At 43.2% G+C, this 20,331-nt stretch overlaps 1 protein-coding gene across 1 annotated transcript; it reads left to right on the top strand.

Annotated features, from left to right (window-relative positions):
- Positions 1-13,911: 13,911 nt before the first annotated feature.
- On the top strand, positions 13,912-16,389 carry LOC109758105 (uncharacterized). The gene is made up of 2 exons (XM_020316949.1): positions 13,912-14,752; positions 16,274-16,389. The coding sequence occupies exons 1-2, from the start codon at positions 13,912-13,914 to the stop codon at positions 16,387-16,389; spliced, it is 957 nt and encodes a 318-aa protein (XP_020172538.1).
- Positions 16,390-20,331: the final 3,942 nt, after the last annotated feature.

The raw sequence follows: 20,331 nt of genomic DNA, 5'->3' as shown, positions 1-20,331 counted from the left end.
GGCCCTGCTCTACTTGTTCCATAACATTGGGTGCCCGGGTGATGGATGTGGTGCTCTAGGCCGGCCTAATGTGCTTGATCTTTCAAATTAACTAGTACTTCTCGGGGTATACAAGTTAGTTCTTATCAAGATCAGTTGTGCACCACATAGATTATTACCGATTTGCGAGTGCATATTATTTCTTGTATTCTCTACTAAATTCAGGGACGTGCATTATTAATTCTTGAGTCTTCCATAACAGCTAGTATCAGGAAGATGTGTTATGAACTTTATTTTGTCGAACTTGGTGCCTACACTGCAAGTCGTCATCCAAACGTTCCAGATTCGACTCATGAGCTTGTCATTTTGGCAGCAATTTTATTCTTGAGTAGATGGTTCTTGGCATGTGGACTCAACCATCAGGTAAGAAGTCTTGTGCACTGTCATTTTTCCTGACTAACATGTACCGATAGTCTATTTACTGGCCCTGAATCACTCACCATTCTTAGTAGAGATTTCTTATTAGAGCAGATTGTAAATTTGTCATCCCAATGGATTTCTACGACGGATTTTAAAATGAAAAGACATCCGGTGAATGGGTATCCGCGCGATGGAGGTGGTGTTGTAAGCCAGACTAACACGCTTGATCTTACAATTAATTAGTACATTTTGTGGTATAGGAGTTGGTTCCGTTCAAGATACGTTGTGCACAACGTGAATTAATACCGATTTGCAAATGCATATTATTTCATGTAATCTCAACGAAATTCAGGGAGCTGTAGTACTAGTTCTTCAGTCTTCCACAACAGAAAGTATTGGGAAGATGCGATACGAACTGAATTTTGCCGAACTTTGTGCCTACACTGCAGGTCGTCATATACATGCTATCTAGACTAGACACATGAGTTTGTAATTCTGGAAGCAAATTTATGCCTGAGTAGATGGTTCTTGACAAGTCGATTCAGCCACCAGGTAGGTAGTCTTGTGCACTGTTATTTTCAGTGGCCATGGTTAAAAGCAAAGCGACTTTTTTCCTGCGATGAAAACCTTTATGGAAAGCCAAGCCTGTCCACATTGACGTCATAAAGGTTATTTTGTGATGGGGTCGCGGACACTGCAAGATACTGAGAAGTTGCCTTGTTGAAAGACAAAAAAAATCAGCTTACCATGGTTTATTTGACCTTTGTAATGTAATGATTTTCTGGCACGTCACTACTTCCTGCCTTCTACTAATCTGACCTTGGGATGATGTCTTACCTGGTCCTCAATCTGCATCACAATAGCACCATGAAATATGCCAGATTTTTCACGAGAACTTGTTGTGCTGGTGTACCAAAGGTGCTTTCCCTGTTGTGAGTTATTTCATAATTCTCTTTAGTGGCCTCCCATCACATTGGTTACTTGAGTAGAAGAGTGGATGTGTTTTTATTTGCTGCTTTGGTTCTGTAACATCCCCGAATTTTATTTAATCCTTCGTAGCAAAAATCTATTATTGTTAACCTGTGATTTAAACAAACGAGATGCCTGAGGAATATATATCTTTTGTTGTAATATCTCTGTGTTCGATATGAGTATTGTGTATTGGTGCTCGTTGGCACAAGTTGAAAGCTGCTTGCTATATTTCGAGTTGTGACTTAGGTGATGTAATAGGCCATGATCTGCTTGTTACATAATGGTACGTGTCTGGGTGATGGAGGTGTTGCTCTAAACTAGCCTAGCGTGCTTGAGCTTACAAATTAACTACTACATATTGTGGTATAAAAGTTGGTGCTGAACAAGATGAATGTGCGCACCATTAACTAATGCCAATTTGCGACTGCATATTATTTCTTGTACTATGAACTAAATCTAGGGATCAGAGGTGCTCTATTAATTCGTCGATTTTCCATAAAAGCGATAATCAGGATGATTTTATATGAATTATGAACTGATTTTACTGCCCTGAATTCCTATGCATTATTATCACAGACTTCTTATTAGTGCAGTTTGAAAATGAGTTGTCTAAGTGATTTTGATTGTGGATTCAACAATGAACCCTGACTTCCAATATGAATGTCTACATGACTTCAAGATTACATGTCTGGTGTACAAAACATAAAATGTCCCGCTCTACATTTTTAAGGTGGTTTTATTTACTGCACCTAGTTCCCTTGACTAGATTCTCAAAGGTAAGCCGCTGGGATCTGCGCATTTGCGTGGCTAGACTAACTGTATATGTTATGCTTTAGCTATTTTCTCTTTTTGTTATATATTTTTAGTACAATTGTATGTGCTTTGAGTTTCTCTATATATGTTTAGCATGCATGTATACACAAGCAAAAGTCTGTGATTGTATGGCTACGATTTAAATAAAGTAGATTCGGCTATATATGATTTGTAACATCTCTGCGTTTGATGTTTATTCTGTATAGATGCTGGTTGGCACTAGTTGAAAGTTGCTTGCTCAATTTGGAGTTGTGACTTGGGTCATGCATCAGGCCCTGCTCTGCTTGTTCCATAGTAGTGGGTGCATGCAAGATGGATGTGGTGCTCTAAGCCAGCCACGAAATCCGACGTGGACCACATAAATTATTACCGATTAGCGATTGCATATTGTTTCTTGTAATCTCAACTATAGTTGCGGGTCAATAGCTCATGTGCGACACATTTCATGTGAATTGGAAGGAGTGCGACGTAGTTCCCAGAAATAGCTCCTGTGCGCCTTCTTACATGGAAATAATAGCCCCAATACGACCAGGTGGTTAAAACATGGGTCCGGTCGTCAACGGGACTGCGGTTAAGGTAAAAACATTGGGTCAAACTAATCAGTGCGTCTGGTGGTGGGTCCCACTTGGCAATGCATCGATTCCCTGCCAGACTGAACACGTGCTTCTCCCCTGCTTCTAGCTGCTGCCCCTTTCTTCGTTCTCGTCGGCGGCGGCGTCGGCGGAGCTTTCGTCCACGGCCGTGGCTGTGCATGTGGTGAGTGTATTCGGCACCATTCCCCTCCGTCTTGAGTTAGATCTGACCAAGTGAGCCTCTGTTTGCCCCTATTTTCCACGGGATCCAGATTGTGGAGGTGGGTGGGGCTGGGGAGCGGCGACGGGGCGGTGTTGGGCTGAACAAAATGGAGCCACGAGAGACTATGTCGACCAGGTAATCACCCTATCCAACCTCTTCAACCTTGCGATGTGTGCCTCGTCTGCTTTCGCTGCCTCACAGTGCCTGCCATTGATAAACAGGGGCAATGTTGCTCGAACCTTCGAATTCAGTGTTGAATTCTGACCATCTAAAGCAAAGCTAGTTGATGGTAGCGGGCGAGACATAGAGAGAGATACAATTATGAAATGGGAGGTTGAATTTGAAGAGATTGATCCACAGGAAATAAAGAGCATGAAGAGAGGGCCGTGAGGAATGTTGTGGAGAAAATAGGTGAAAGCATTTTTGGGGGTCCAGAGCAAGAGGTAACATTGTTACAGTTTGATAATTGGAAGGATGAGTATGTGAGAATTGAGAATGGTGAAGAGATGGTTGATGAAATCGATCGGCAAGATAGCTGGGCAAGCAAACACACTACCTTTCATGTAGAGCTCGTTGATCTGAAATCAGATTCTAAGGTTGGATATGTGCCCTCAAAGTTGGCTTCGCAGATGGTAGATGATGATTGGGCTTCACAGAGAGAGATAACGCCCATGTGTATGGGTGAAGTGACAGTAATAGAGGGGCCTGATCAAGATGCGGAAGAGGGTTCTCATGGTGCTGCAAGGGTCGTTTGTGTTGATTGGAATTCCGTCCAATTAGAAGACACTACTGATTTGGTCATTGCACCACTACTAGGGAAAAGCCTAGTAGTAGCGTGGGTTTAATGCCTATTAATAGCGCGGGTAGCCGCGCTACTAGTAAGGCGCTACAGCTATTACTTAACAGTAGCGCGTGCGGCACACGCTACTGCTAAGACATATAGCCACAGCGCGTGTTTACTCTAGCGCTACTGCTAATCTGACTAGTAGTAGCGTGTTTCTTGTCCATCGCTACTAGTATTTTTTTTCCATTTTTTTAGTGTATTTATACGCCGTTATACAAATTTTGATATAATACCAATTATGAGGTTGTTATATCAATATGTCCATAACAGTGTGTCAAATGAAGGTTGATTAGGTTCACGTGGAGGCAACATGTGGTGCATGTCAAAAGTATATTACTAATCCAAACTTGATCTAGTTTGGACTAGTAGTACTTTCGATGTGCACCACATGTTGCCTCCACTTGAATCTAATCCGCCAACACAAGCTATTTAATCATCATCATAATCATTACCATCAACAGTAGCTATTTAATCATCATAGTCATAGTGTAGCACACATCATCATCTTCAAACTCATTCTAGCTAGCTAATCACCACCAACACTAGATGCGGTAGCTATCTAATCACCACCAACACTAGCTAATAATAATCATCATAGTCATTACCACCAACACTAGCTATTTGATCATCATAACTCATTTCTAGCTAGCTAATCACCCCTGCTGCTCTCTCTCAGGTAAATTAGCATAAAACATGTTTAGCACTCCTGCTTCATCATGTTGGAGCATGCAGATGAACCTGTCTCCTAATCGTGGGCCGCGCTTCTGATTGCTGCCCCCTAGTACTTCTCTGTGATCATTCACAATTTTGCTCCAGTCTTTCACTATTAAGCATTCCTCGCTTTTAGAAATCATGAATGCACTAAAGTGCATTGTAGGATATCTTGGCCGTAAGCTAACTATTCTCATGCGACCTTTAGTCTCGATCCAATGAGGCACAACATTCATCGGGAGTCCCTGTTGAAGAACATCATATATTAACATATATATACTTAGCAATGAAGTTTAGCTTAAAAAATAATGTATGCAAAAGATGCACTGAGGACAAATAGTTAACATTTTACCATCTTTCCTAAATAGATGTGACGTAGTTCAATACGAACACTATTGGTCGCACGTTTTGAGTACTAAGATTTTTAAGTCCAGGAAAATAATTTGTCTTGACAGTATGAAGATCCTCAAGCCATGAAACATAATGACCTATCTCCTCGCAGTTTAGTTCAGCCCCGGGACAGTGGACGGTCATGTCTACCAAGCGCCGGACATGTTTGCTTGAATGGAAATAAGTTGTCAATAGAAATTAGTTGTCAACTATTTTTGAATAAACAATATCAAAGACATAAATATGGTTGAGAAACTCACATAATGGTATAACTGGAGGCGTCTGCACATCGACCCAGATGTCGATATTACCTTCAATATCATCTTCCGGTCGAATATCAAAGGTGATGACCATATCAGGCTCAAATGCATAAGTCTTGCATCGTGCTTGCCAAGTTTTGCATTCAAAATAGGTGTAGGTGTCTGCGTTGTATAATTTTGCATGGAAAGTATAACCATGCTCGGTCTTCAAGTAAACTCTCTTTATCTCCATAGTAGATTTCATAGGACTGAAACCTATCTTATCCAAGACAAAAACTCTTGCATGGCATGTGATACGCTAGTAGAACAGTAAAAAATTTAAATTATAAGTTGAAGCAAATGAAGCAGATGTCATGCTTAATTACAAAAAAATACTTGTCGTTGTGACTTACTGTATCCACTTCGAAGTTCTCGTCCATCTTGATGCTGAAGCGCCTATCATCATCTAGGAAGATTCTGTCGCACAGGCCGCGCTCGTCTTCGCAGTATTCACAAATACCGAAATCCTTTTCGTCGTCAGACATTTTCTATGTTCATAGTTGAAACATTAATTGAAAATCGATCGAAGGCAACTACCAGGATATTCAACACACAAATCCGGGGCACTCGATATTTCCTACATATTCTGGCACAAGTCATGCCAAAATTCATGGAAAAATCCGTCATGACCTTTGCTAAAATAGGACATATCGAGGGCCTGAAATTTGCCGGAATGAAAATGAATCAACACTCCGGCAAAACATAGGCCACTCAGAGGTGTAACCTGCAAACATGACCGGCCACTTGGGCAAGCACATATCCTGTTTGAGCAACACAAGATATACATTTCAAAATATCTTATAGGACTCATATTGACATAAGCATTCAATAAGCAAAACCAAATCGTAAAATAAATAAGTATTCAAATTAGCATGCATTCAATAAGCAAAAGTAAATCATCTCATGCGTCCGTATATCATCGAATATTATCACTAATATATCCCGAATAGTATCATACATATAACATCACTAATACAACTAAAACCCTAGCGCACGACGGGTATCGGCGCGGGCGGTGGACACCCAAAGAGAAGGAACCATCACAGGATCATAGCTCCAGTGAGATCCCTGGAGAACCTGCCAGGTATTGGAGAACCTGTGCTCCAACGCAAACAAGTAGCGACGGACGTGCGCGTCTTCCTCGCTGACACGGTGACGTTCCACCTCCGCAGGGTCCTCAAGCCTCTGCACCGTTACTGGCCCACGCGACCGCCACCAAAGAAGGTTTAGGTCAACGACGGGCTGGCTCCTCACCAAGCTGCGCCCCCCGGTAGGTAGCGCCTCCCAGTACCACCCCGGCGGAGCCTAGTCCCAGACATGGCCCATCTGGTCAAGCAGGTGTCCTCCGCCGAGTCGACGATGAGGATGCGGGATAAGCATCGTCGACGTCGATGCGGGAATAATTGCTTTAACTAAAAAATAACAACAATGTGACATGTTCAACTAGTTCTATTAATTCAACTAGTTCTTACTAAAAATAAACTTACTATAAATAAATATAAACTAGTACCTAATTAGTACCTAGTTCTTACTAAAAATAAACTTACTATAAATAAATATAAACTAGTACCTAATTAGTACCTAGTTCTTACTAACTAATTAGTACCTAGGAACTACTGCCCTAATTATCATCTAATTTGATGAACCTAGGGGTGGAAAGTCCTAGCGGATAATCCAAAATATCCGATATTCGTATTCGATCGGATATTCCAATTATCCAACTTAAAAGTCAAATAAGTGGTCAAATTTTACTCGTTTTATGATTAATCTTAGAAATTATTATGCATTACAATAGTGTTTATTCATAAACCTATTTATCATTTACTTATTGTATGTCACAAGTTGAATACTTCATGTCACATAGCTATTGACTAATACACTTAGATGAACCCTAACTAATTTGATTCGCATCAGATCCACATCCGATTCGTTTCCATCCCTAGATTAACCCTAACTAATTTGATGCAATTAAAATTTGAAGAACCCTAGGCAGAGGTAGGGGAGGGGGAGGAGCAGGCGTGCTCACCTCGGGTGCCTGCGGCGAGGGAGGGGCAGGCGGCGTCGAGGTTGGGGTCGGGGCTCGGGCGTGCGGCGGAGGACGGCGTCGAGGTCGGGGTCGGGGGCGGCGTCGAGGGTGTGCGGAGAGCGACGGAGAGCGCGCGGCGGCGGACGGGCGACGGCGGCGGCGACAGCGGAGGAGTTTGGATTTGGGGGAAGTGGCCGGGGGAGGAACAAAACGTGCGGTTAAGTCAGAAGTAGCAGTAGCGCGTTCCGGGACGTGCGCTACTGATAAGTTAGCTATAGCGCGTTTCCGGATATGCGCTAGTGCTATTCCTTTCTTTTTTTCCCTTTTTTCATTTATTTTTATTTACATTTTATTCTTTTCCTTTCTCCTTTTTCTATTTCTTTCATTTTCATTTACTTTTCTATTTGCTTTCCATTTAATTTTATTTCCTTTAGCAGTAGCGCCTTTCTGCGTAAACGCGCTGCTACAAACCAACTAGCAGTAGCGCTGTTCGCGGTAGATCGCTACTACTATGTGTAGCCTATCGGCTTAGCAGTGGGAATTTTAAAAGTAGCGCTTTAATCTTCAGGCGCGCTACTGCTAAAATTGTATCTGTAGCGCGGTTTACACCAACGCGCTGCTGCTATTTAGCACTAGCGTGCTTTTTAACACACGCTACTGCTAAGATTATGAGTATAAAGTTTTCCCTAGAACTGATGGTTGACACTGAGATGGCCAATTTTTTTGGCATTCCGTTAGATCCTGTAGAAGATCAAGATGAGGAAGAGAGGGGTGAATCGAGTTTGCCTAATGATGCTAACATAGATGTTTGTGAAGATGTGGATGGATAGCCGATGAAAGATGCTGCAAATGATGTAGATGATGCACATAATGATGAGCTTGTAAGTGTGTATGACAAAGAAAATCCTGTTATTGAAGTAGGCAAGTTGTTCCCAAGCATGAAGGAGTTCAGGATGTGTTTCAAGACTTATGCAATCAAACATGAGTTTGATGCCAAGACTATGTGGACTGATAGAAAGAAATTTTATGCAAGGTGCATAGGTTTTGATGGAAGCGTCATGCCTTGCAAGTGGTACATATCTGCTAGAATTCAACCTGATGGAAGTACCATCAGGGTTAATCAAATCCCAAATCCACATACTTGTATTACAAGTTCACAGAGAGTATCAACCATGACATCACAGCTTTGGATTGCAGAAAATATCACTCCAATTTTATCCAAGAAACCGAACAGTACAACAAAGAAACTTAAAGTGGACATGGAAAGCAGTACCCCATTAAGGTGAAGTATACCACAGTGTGGAAAGCAAAACAGAGGGCCATGAAAGAATTATATGGTGGTTGGGGAAATAATTTTAGGATGCTGTCTAACTTCAAAGCAGAGGTGTAGAAGAGGTCACCTGATAGTGTTGTGGAGATAGATACTAAGGTAATAGAGGATGGTAGAGTTCTTTTCTCCAAGTTCTTGCATAGATGGCTTAAAGCAGGGTGCCGTCCATATTTGAGCATAGACTCATCTTTTTTGACTGGAAAATGTAATGGTCAATAGGCAGCGTGGAATGATTTAGATGGACACAACTGGATGTTCCCTGTTGCTATTGGTTTGTTTCAGTCAGAAACAGAGGTTTCATGGACATGGTTCATGATGCAGTTGAAAAGATGCATAGGGCTAGTGTCAACTTTGGCAGTACACAGATATGCATGTAAAGGGCTAGAAAATGCAGTGAAGAATGTTTTTCCTCATTGCGAGCAGAGGGAGTCCTTCGGCCATATGTGGATGAATTTGATCAAAAAATTCAGAGGACAAGAATTTGGAAGAATGTGGCCAGCAGCAAGATCTTACACCAAACAGACACATTCATACCATCTTCATAAGATAAAATCAGCATGCAGTGAGTTTGGTCCATGGTTGGACACCTATCATTCTCTAGATTTAACACTGCCATCAAGTGTGATCATATCAACAATAACTTGGCAGAAAGTTTTAACAACAAGATAAAGCAGTTAAAGAACTTGCTTGTGCATGACATGGTTGACCAAATCAGGATCATGATCATGCGCATGTGGGAATTGAGAAGAAGGATTGGTGGTTGTCTGCAAGGGGATAAGCTTCCTGCAGTGGTACAACAGGTGGTGAACAGGAGCAGAAATCTTACACATTTATCTGTTGAAAAATCTTCGTTGTGGGGTGTTGAAGTTAGAGATACCAAGACTGGAAGGAGGCATGTTGTTAACACTGAGTTGCATGACCGCACTTGCCTCGAGTGGCAACACACCGGGAAACCATGTGACCATGCTATACTTTTCTTGGCCTCTGAACCCAAGATAAACATGCACTCATATTTGCATGAATATTACTCAGTGGCAAGATTCAAGTCTGCATATGCAACTTCAATTTCAACACTTACAGATTAGTCTCAGTGGCCTGAAGTGGAAATTGAATTTTCCATGTGTCCTCCCCTAGCAAAAAGAAAGGCCGGCAGGCTTAAAGAGAGTAGATTCAAGCCATGGTTTGAGAATGGTGGAAGTAGTAAAAGGGGAAGGGGAAGAAGGATGCAAAGCCAAAAAGGTCCCAAAAAGGTAATAAAAATATATGCAAGCTGTGCCAGGAACTTGGGCACCGAAAAGGATCTTCAAAATGTCGTTACACTGCTGAAAGGCCAATGTATGTTTATGTTTGCGTTTATATTTGTGATTTACTTTTGAAATTATGATCATTGTTCTGAAGACATGAATATTTTATGAAATTCCCGAACATTTTTCGCATTTGTGGAAAATTTTGCAAAACCAGAACATATTTTCAATTAGTGAACAAATATGAAAACAGGAACATTTTTTGAAAATCACGAACATCTTTGAAATTATGAACATTTTTTCCAAAGCACGAACATTTTATTAAATCCCCAGAATATTTTTTTAATTTGTGAACAAATCATGAAAACATAAACTTTGAATTTGTGCACAAATATTGAAAACATGAATATATTCTGAAATTCACGAACGTTTATTGAATTTGTGAGCAAAATTAAAAAATGCAAACATTTTTGGAATTTTTGAAAATTCAAAACTGTTTTGAATCCTTGAGCATCTTTTGAAAAAGAATCAAAATTATTTGAAAATTCCAAACATTTTGAAATTTCCGAACCAAATTCAAAAACAGGAACATTTTTCAAAAAAATGCATAAAATTTGAAAGGGAAAAATAAAAGTGAAATATAATAAAAAGAGAAGAAAAAACGAAACAATGAAAATAAAAATAAAAAGGAAAAACACAAAAAGAAAAAACTGTTCAGGAACTTTCTAGAAGGTTCCCCAAACTGGAAAAAAAAAACCAGCTGGAAACCTCCAGAATGCTCCAAAACCGAAAACAGAAAGCTCCCTGTACAACTAGAAAATGGGCCGGGCCAGTGTGCATGATAACGATCGCTGCCTGTGCGTTGCGGCGACACTTTCCCGCAACATGTGGCAAACAGGAAATTCCGCGCAAACGCACATGCAGGAGGGACTGGCTAGTCTTGGCAATGGGCCGGTAGGGCTGATCGCCGAGTGTGTTCTTGCCTACGACGTCGCCGGCGATTGGGGACTGGAGATTGACTTGGCCCCGCCGCCTGATCGCCGGCACCAGGCTGCCGTGCATAGCGGCGACCAGAAGAAAAATTCGGAGCGGCTGGAGCGATCTGATTGATTTTTTTAGGGGTTAGCGATCTGATTGATGATGAAGTGACAAATCGGCCGTGCGTGGCGACCCTTCAAGTAGTGCTAGCAATTTTTTCCTCTGCGTAATAGTTTTGCTGGGCTATACTAATTCTACACTTGCATACCAGATCATGGGCCTCCAGGCCTGGGCACTTAACCGTTGTCTTGCCGGCCATACACTAGGGGCCGGCCCTGCCTCCTCCTCTGCTCAAGCCGGGAGCTCATCGTTGCTCCTCAAACTTGGGAGAGAAGTGCAAACACGCATGCAGGAGGAACTGGCTAGTCTTGGCGATGGGCTGGTAGGGTTGATCGCCGAGCGTGTGTTTGCCTACGACATCACCGACTACGTGCACTTTCGCGCTGTGTGCCGCACATGGCGGCAGTGCTCCATGGACCCCTGCGCGCATGGCGGACTGAACAGTCGGTTCCGTCCCTGGTGGTGGGTCATGCTTCCGGAACTGCCCGGTGCTTCTAACCACCGCTGCTTCCTTAACATCTCCACTGGGGAGTGCATCCGGGTGGTCATCCCCGAGCTCAGTGACCATGGGTTGGTCGGCGAAACCGCCGATGGCGTCGTCTTCCTTCTCCACAATAACAAACATGTTTGCCTCCTCAACCCGCTCACCCGCCAACTCACACAGTTCCCGGCTGTACTGGTAGTTGGTTCGGTCTAACCACACGGTTGCGAATTGTATCTTCCTCTTCTTATTCCTTAGCCACAAGCTAGATTTTCTTGACTTGGTTAGCCACGATAGATGTGCCTCTCCTGTACACAGTATATTTGTATTCATATATAGATCAATATACAACGTGTGTTGCATGCTATTGTTGTCTCTTACATGGTGTCCGACTGTCTGTGTCGGAGTTCATATTCCTCCTTGACAAAACTCCTTAATTAACCTGGGAAACTGGCCCAACAACTCGACCCAAAAAACCCAGGCGGGGCATGTTATTCGGACCGGGCCCAAGCTTCAATTTGCAACCCGCGGCAAATATTTTGGGTCCGTCGGGCTTCAGTTTACTGCTCAAAATTAGCCTGGCCCAGCCCGAGAATGGCCAATTGGTCTATGCTATCTCCAACTTTTCCATGTCTGTGGGTTGTTGCCTCTCGCAAAACATAGAAATGAGGCGCAGCCCACCAATCCACCATAAAACAGTATAGCCCTCCCCCTCCATACGACCGCCATCCACTCCTCACCGCATCTTACCGGCAGCAGAGCACACGCCGCGGTGGTGGCACGACGAAGCACGTCATCGTAGCCCGTGCAGTGTTCTCCAACACGGTTGCTGCCGGCGGCCGTGGCCACTCCCTTGGGTACGGGCCATGCATCGTCTCCTCCAGTCGGTGTTCTTCATGGCTTAGGCCCGGTTTCCCGGGATAATAGCTGATTCTCACTCCAACACCATCGCCGAATTCGGCCGGCCGCGGCAACAACCCCCTCGTCAATGCAACCGACCCCTCCTTCCACCATGACTTCACCGCCATACTCAACCATCCCCGCTCCCCATCTCAATGATTCTCAGTTTGGAAGAATCCAACTACACCGCCTAGAGCATGCTATACATGGCGGCCTTCCGTCAGCTCCGCATCATCAACCACGTCAACGGCCCTATTGACACGCATTCCAGCCGTTTCGACGTGATTTGGACAAAGACATATTTCTTCATTGTCTCTTGGAAAAACGTCACCATCTGCAAGGATATCCTCAAGATTGCCATCTAGTGGGAATACACCGCATACACTTTGTAAACGTCCATCAATGTGATTTTTCTCGACAGCCGCATGTACCTCACGGTGTATGCCCAACGTGATTTCCACATGAACTTCCAGGGTGAGATATCTATCACGGCCTACTGCGACTGCCTCAAGTCCCTCTCTGAAACCCTGCATGACATCGGCAACCCCGTCAACGATGTCACCGACGTCACCGACGCCGCCCTCATGATCCAAATACTCATCGGCCTCAACTAGGAGCTTAGCGGCACGACCTCCAACGTCTCTGCCAAGGCGGCGGAATGGACGGTTTCCCACATCCACGGCTCTTTCCTTCAGGAGAAGCGCCTTGCCCATGTTGTGACTTGTGAATGCGCCATCACTCTTCTTAATGAGCACCTCCCGCGCCTGCCGGCCTAGATTTTTTTTCTTGCTAATTTTGACTGAATTTCGACTTTTCAACAAAGAGCACTAAGTTTTTCTCTCACTTTGTGTTAATGTCGTAATCTTAACCATTCGAAATAGTAATCCGTAATTTCGTATAGCTTAAAACAGTAATACGTTTTTTATATCTCTATCTATTCGGACAAGAAGCAGCACGCCAGCCCCGAGAATTGGCCCGGCCCATCCATCACAGACACGGCGAGCCGGACCTCTCGCCCTCCACCACTCCTCCCGACGGCGGCGGCGGCGGCGCACAGTCAGGTGAGGACAGGAGCAGCCTGGTCGCAGTTGGTCTTCTTCCCTACCAATGTTTTAAATAGCCGGCTATAGCTCCGCTATAGCCCGCTATATAGCCTTTTCACTAGGGTGCCGTTAAATGGTCCCATGTACAAATAGCCCGCTATAGCCTGCTATAGCCCGCTATAGCTGATTTTGAGGTCCGCCGCTATTTGGCAATAGCCCGCTATTTAAAACATTGTTCCCTACCCGCGGACCAGCGAAGCGAAGTAGACATGCACCTCGCCGGCTCCTCAAGGTATGTTTCCCACTCAAATTCAATTCACTTGTGGTAAGATGAGGAGGATGATTCCGATCTGATCCGCTTTGCCCAGATGCAGGAGGGAGAGGGACTGGGCGGCTCTTGGCGATGGCCCGGCGGGGCTGATCGCGGAGCGCGTCCTCGCCTACGACGTGGCCGACTTTCTCCGCTTCCACACCGTGTGCCAACCGCCCAACTGTGGCGGCGGTGCTCCGTGAACCCGAGCGCCCACGACGGCCTGGACCACCGCTTCCATCCCCGGCGGTGGACCATGCTCCGGGAGGCACTCGCCTCGCTGGAACGCCACTGCTTCCTCAACACATCCACAGGCGAGTGCGTCCAGGTTGACATCCCGGAGCTCCATGACCATAAGTTGCTGGCCGTCACCCCCGAGGGCCTCCTTCTCCTGGTCCACCAACGCAACCACGTCCGCCTCCTCAACCCGCTCACCCGAAAACCCACAGAGCTGCCGCCGCTCACCACACTGCTGCCCTCCAAGTTCAAGGACATGGGCATACTTGATGAGAGTAATGAACTTCTCGACACCGAATTCATTGCGTGGGGCTCTGGTGTTGCCAGTGATGGTTCCACATTTGTGCTCTGCTTCAACATGCTCGACCTGCTTGCCACGGCCAAGCCCGGCGATGACCACTGGACGTCGGTAAAGAACAACGGTGATGGGGCACTGGCAGCGTTAACGTTTGAGGGACGCTTCTACTGCGTTGACAACAATGGCGTCATGGTACTGAAAACTAGAGTAGATCAGCCACCACGCCTGCAGGTGGCTGCCAAGATGGATAGCATTTATGCCAAGATGGAAAACATGGATGACTCCCAATTTGAGGATAGTTTCCACCTTGTCGACAATTGTGGGGAGCTGATGCTGGTGCACCGTTGGGGTGGAGTGACAGCTGAGAATAATTCGTATTGTTTGTATGACCCGTATCGAGTGGATTTGGACAACGGCACACTATTTCCGGTCAAGAGCTTGGGCGGTAGTACAGGGCGCGCGATGTTCATTGGCATGCATAGCTCTCTCTCGGTGTCTCTGGATGTTTTCCCCTCTGGATCCATAATCGCCGACACAATCTACTTGAGCTTTGATGATGATGGTGAGAGAGAATGGTTAGAAGTTGGAGCATATCATCTCATGGATGGAAGCGTACAACGCCCTTGCACATATAGCAGTGGTTTGGTGCCACGGCCTCATACTCTTGTTGACTGTCTATCATTGTCCAATACTGTCCGAGGACTTACGCCATTTCCTTGATATTTAGCAGGCATGGATATGCAGTGTGTACCTTTTTATCTCATTTGGTTTATATAGTGTTCAAGTGCATGTATCTCGCAAGAGTTATGTATGGCTGTGGTGACATTGTGAGTTTTTGGGACGATGCTTGGTTGAAAGACAAAACCTCCTTTTGCACTTTCCCATAAACATATGACATCTGTGTAAGGGAATCAATTTTTATGTAAGTGACTCTTATTGGATAAGATGGCTATCTTGGCATTCGTCATATATGCACCATGAAGTTTATGTTTTTAATATATTTGTTATTTTGCATAGAGTTGTGTATGGATGACTGGTCATTATTTTGCTCACTTTTGTTGCTGAGTTTTGTTTGGATGTGCACACATACACATTTATTTTCAATTGCATATATCAAGAAAAGAAGTGTGTGCACTGCAGTCTCTTGTACTACTTCCATATTTGCTGGGAATCTTTGTTAAAAGAAACTTATTCCCTCTGATGGAAATCTCCGTTAAAATTGCAGAAAGGTTGTTTTGGGAAGATGTTTAGTTGATAGACAAACCTCCTTTTGCGCTCTACATAGCTTGTACTACATTTGTAAACAAATGAATTGTCCGTTAAGTGACTCCTACTAGCCTTCCTCTAATTGGACATTGAGAATATGCATAACCTGGTTCTCATCACAAACGCACAATAAAATTTATGTTGTTAGTAGAGATTTGTTATTAGGGCAGTTTGTAAATTTCTTGTCTAGGTGATTTTTATGGCCAGGTTAGGGGTGATTGCCAATTAACTTTGTTAGGTTAAATTGAACTATGTTTTTGCAAAGCAAGGTTATCACAATTACTGATGTAGCTGGACATCAGATGACGCGGTTTCAGAAGTTTAGACTGAGCTTAGTATCTTTAATATCTTTGCTTAATATGTTAGAACTCTTTTCAGTACAAGGTTTTTGAAAGTGCACTTCTCCTCAGTTTACGGATTATGCCCGCTCTTGAAATATAGCAGTGTGGATTCTACCTTTTAGTTTACTTGCTTTGTCTGTACTACAATATGCTTGCAATTTTCAGCCTGTAAGTTGGGAAGATGCAAGCAAATGTATACGTTCATTTATCTTGTTTGGAAGCTTCACTTCCCTTTTGAGGGTGCACCACTTGTTCAGAAGCGCCGAATAGGTTTACATGTGTGCTCCACATGGCATACTCTTGGTTTTGTATGGTTCTTGATTCCCAGTTCAGATGATTGACTTACTTCGACTGCAAAACTGCGGAAGTTGTTAGTAGTAAATAATTGTTTGTCTCCTGAAGATTATGAAAGATGCCAGCTCTGGAGGTTGTGGATTATGTCCTAGAGATGACTCATGCATAGCCTTTGTATGCAGGGACAATCGTCCGTCTCAGGGCTATTGAATTTGCTTCTCAAGTGGGCTTCAGACGGATCATCATCGAAACAGATGCATCTCTTCTCACCAATGCACTTGGCATGGTGTACCACTAGCTATACTGATATTGCCACAAAGTGTGATGTATTGGCATGAGTCTGAAGTCTTCACCTGACTTTGCATACGATGTGGTGGCTAGTGATTTAGCTGCTAATAAAGCCTATGACTAGCTGCCAGAAAAAGGGTGCAATACCTAGTGCTTTCTTTACCGAAGGATCAACATGATATTCTGAGATATTTTTGGCATCACCTCCTCACAGCATGGATCGGTAAAAAAATATTAGCACTTTCATGTACTCTAAAATGGTATATTTGTTTTTAGAGCCAAAGAACCTTCATACCGCTCTCTATTCCATTACTAGAATGAAACACAATATTCGGTGTCTACAGTACCATCGCCATCCCCTGGTAGAGGGAACTATTAATTCATCAGATATACTAGTTTCTGAACATTGACTAAATACAAGAGTTTATATGACTTCTTTTTTCTTCTTGTTCTATGATTTACTAGTTCTAAGCATGGCTGTTGTTGTTACTTTTTAGCTGCATTTTAATTTGGCCGTTCCTCATTTATTCCTCTTAGCACAATGAATTCTGATGATAAAAAAGGTTGAAATTTAACAAAAATTGTTCACAAGCACATATTGCTTTCTACTGATTTCTTCCTTCAGTTAAGCGAAAGTTCATTTTCAAATTGCTTGAGGTGGTTTCAAGCTGCACTCATAACTATTCTTTCTAGTTTCTGGTCCACAGGTTACTTCTATGATTCTATCTGATCAACATATGCGGAAAACTAATATATGTGCCAGCCTGCTAGGCCTATCTTTCAAAATCAGTACAGCATGGCCCAAAAAAATCCCAGTCAATACAGTTCAGATTATAGAATCTAAAGTTTTTTTCCTTCATAATTGAAACAGCACAACCTATGGTGTGATTTTAAAGATAGAAAAGAGTGCAACACAATTTTACATAGCCATGGGCTTAAAAATAAGGACTGGTTGGAATAAAGCTGACCTCACATGGTAATAGTCGAGCTGAAGATCACATTGAAAGCGCAAAATTGTGCTGTTGGCCTTTTAAAAATTGGAAAAAACTAACGCCCACACGTGTGGCATCTTGTACATCGCCCACACGCCTTCTTTACCACTCATTTTACCACATGTGAACATATGACATCAGCAGGAATCTTTTGGGTTTTTGGCTTAAAAATATTTTATCTCCTAATTAAAAAATCGAATTAAAAATCCGTTTTCACCATTAAATCCGTCTCGACGAGATCTTCAAAACTAGACCGCATGTTGATATGTTTCGACGGATTTTTTTTTTGCCCAAAAGTTGCCATGATGTTTACACTGTAGTTGCCATAGTGCTTAAACTAAAGTTGCCATGTGGCAATTTCAATTTGTAGAGCATGACAATTTTAGTACTTCGATGATGGCAACTCCAATACTTTGACCATAAAAATTATTTTTTGTATGAACCATGGCAATTTTAAGTGCATGTGTCATGGCAATTTTAGTTTATGGTTCATGGAAAGTCTAGTTCCTTAATTCCCTATTTTATAAATGTCAAAATTTACTTTTAAATGTAGAAGAAAATAGCTGAAACATATCATGGCAACTTCAGTGTAAACATCATGGCAATTCATATGCAATAGACATGGCAACTTTTGACTTAAAAAAATTTCGTCGAAATATATTGATATGGGATCTAGTTTCGAAGATCTCGTCGCGAGGGATTTAATGGTGAAAACGGATCTTCAATCGGATTTTTCATTTAAGAGATAAAACATTTTAAAAACTGAAAATCTAAAAAAATTCTCACATGCATGCATGCGGTGACGTGGCGCGGTTCGTGTGTTATAGGGTGTGTGGGCGGGTTTGGCTCACACCACACGTGTGGGCGTTAGCGTTGTCCTAAAAATTTGCTGCTGCGTTCTTTTCAGATGTTCAACGAGCAAGCACCCCCCCCCCCCCCCCCCGCCCGATTTGTTCACCTATGCACACGTCCCGTGCATGCTGATGCTTTCTTTTTGTGCTTATGGGTTTGCTAATTTAATTATTCTTTGATCAACTGCATCCTGCTTTATTCCTAATCTTCATGATAATTTCCCCTAACTCGTGTTTCCCGAATTTCAGAAAAAGTGCTAATTCTACTTTTTCCTACTTGAGAGTCTACTCCAAATTGTTGGGACAAGGCTCATGAGTATAAGAATCATGCGAAGAAAAAATAATGATTTACGTGTTTCTGCTAATGAACTAATAAGGTTTTCTTTTGAGCGAACTGATTAAGATCTAATTTGGTTGTTTCCTCATCAACGGATTGTTTGCCGAATGATGAACCTTTCAAGTTGCTCCTAAGTTTTTAATGGGAATCATTGTGTGTCTGTAATGAAGCACATGGTTGTTTGTTTCCTTTTTCTATTGAGTTGGGTGATTGTTTGTTTCCTGATTGCTTTGGGAGGATGAAGATGATTGGTTTTGTATTTTTAGTCTCTTAAAATCCAAATCAGTGAAATCATTGTGATAATTAGCGCTTAATCTAGTTTTAATGACAACCCATGATCGGAATGTGCCCCTTCATATTTTGAAGGGAGTTATAATCCTGTTAGGGCAGTGTGGTGTTGCAAAGTCGGTGTTAATTGACATTAGTTGAATGCAATATCATTCCTAAGCTGGAAGATGTGTTAATCCGTACAATTAGAACTTGATTGTTGTAGCCATTTGTACACTTCAGTCCATGGAAACAATGCTTCTCTCAATAACAGTTTGTTTTTATGTGCACGAGCTATACTGACATATCTTAGAGCAACACTAACAGAGTTGCCAGAAGTGTTTGATCGCCATAATAGTTGCTTTTATGACAAAAACAGTTGATAAAGACGCTAGCAGAGTTCCCATGTCGATATCGATCGCCAATTTTTTAAGTGCCCTCCAATCAGGGTAATAGCCTCCATATTTGGAGGTTGGCTGGCGGCTGACGCTACTTTGGAGTACTCCGAGCCCAACTGCCTGTGTAGGAGGGAAGTTTCACCTCTCTCTCCTCATCACCCCACACGCTCTCTTCCTTTGTCTTTTCGCTTTGCTAATGATGAGACGCCCATGTTGGAATTATCAGCTTGCCGTAGATCAAATCGTCTCCTGAGTAGCCAAATCGTACGTACGTCAACTGCTGCTGGCCGAGAGAAACTAGCACGTCAAGGTACCTATACTAGATTGATTCGCTCCCAAAAGTTATACGCTCGAATATATAGTACACCAGATCAATCCGTCGACCGGCCGGAAAGACGCGCCTCTTAACCTTGTCGCCTTTCTCATCCATAGAACAGCCTTAGGTCGTCGTCAACATCTCCCATCACGGCTTGGTACGCCACTTCCTTCCTCTTCATCTGCTCCTTTTTCCGGTTGCGACAGTCCCACCTTAAGTGTCCGAACTCCTTGCTGTTCCAACACTGGACCTTGGATTTAGTTCGACCTTGCTCACGCTCCCTTGCTATCCACTCCGACCTTGTCAGCAATAGTTGTTGACCATCTTGATCATCATCAACATAGCCCCGCAGTCGTTCCTCGTGAACCTTCAATCTCCCTATGACTTCCTCCATGGTCATCGTCTTGAAATCACCAAACTGTTCTATGGCAGATGCAATCTGAAGAAACTTTGATGGAACCACTCGAAATTTTTTCTTGGCAACGTTAGTTATTCTGATCAAACTTTTCTTCAAGTCCCCTTATCCCATTGGCAATGGTTGTCATCCTGAGAGCAAACTCATCGATTGATTCAGTGTCTTTCATCTTGAGCCTATCAAACTTAGATTTGAGGGTTTGCAATCTCACCTGCCTGATGCGATCATCTCCAAGACGATTTGTCTTTATCGCCTCCCGAGCCTCATGTGAGGTATCCTTCTCAGCGACACATCATCTGGGATACTTTGATAGATAACTGTCAACGCCTTCTGATCCATCGTGTCATCCACCTTGCCAGCGACGGCCGGCTCCACC

The sequence above is a fragment of the Aegilops tauschii genome, chromosome 3 (assembly GCF_002575655.3).
Source record: "Aegilops tauschii subsp. strangulata cultivar AL8/78 chromosome 3, Aet v6.0, whole genome shotgun sequence".
Taxonomy (NCBI): Eukaryota; Viridiplantae; Streptophyta; class Magnoliopsida; order Poales; family Poaceae; genus Aegilops; species Aegilops tauschii.
The sequence above is the reverse complement of the archived record's forward strand: the minus strand, read 5'-3'. Positions and strand labels throughout refer to the sequence as shown.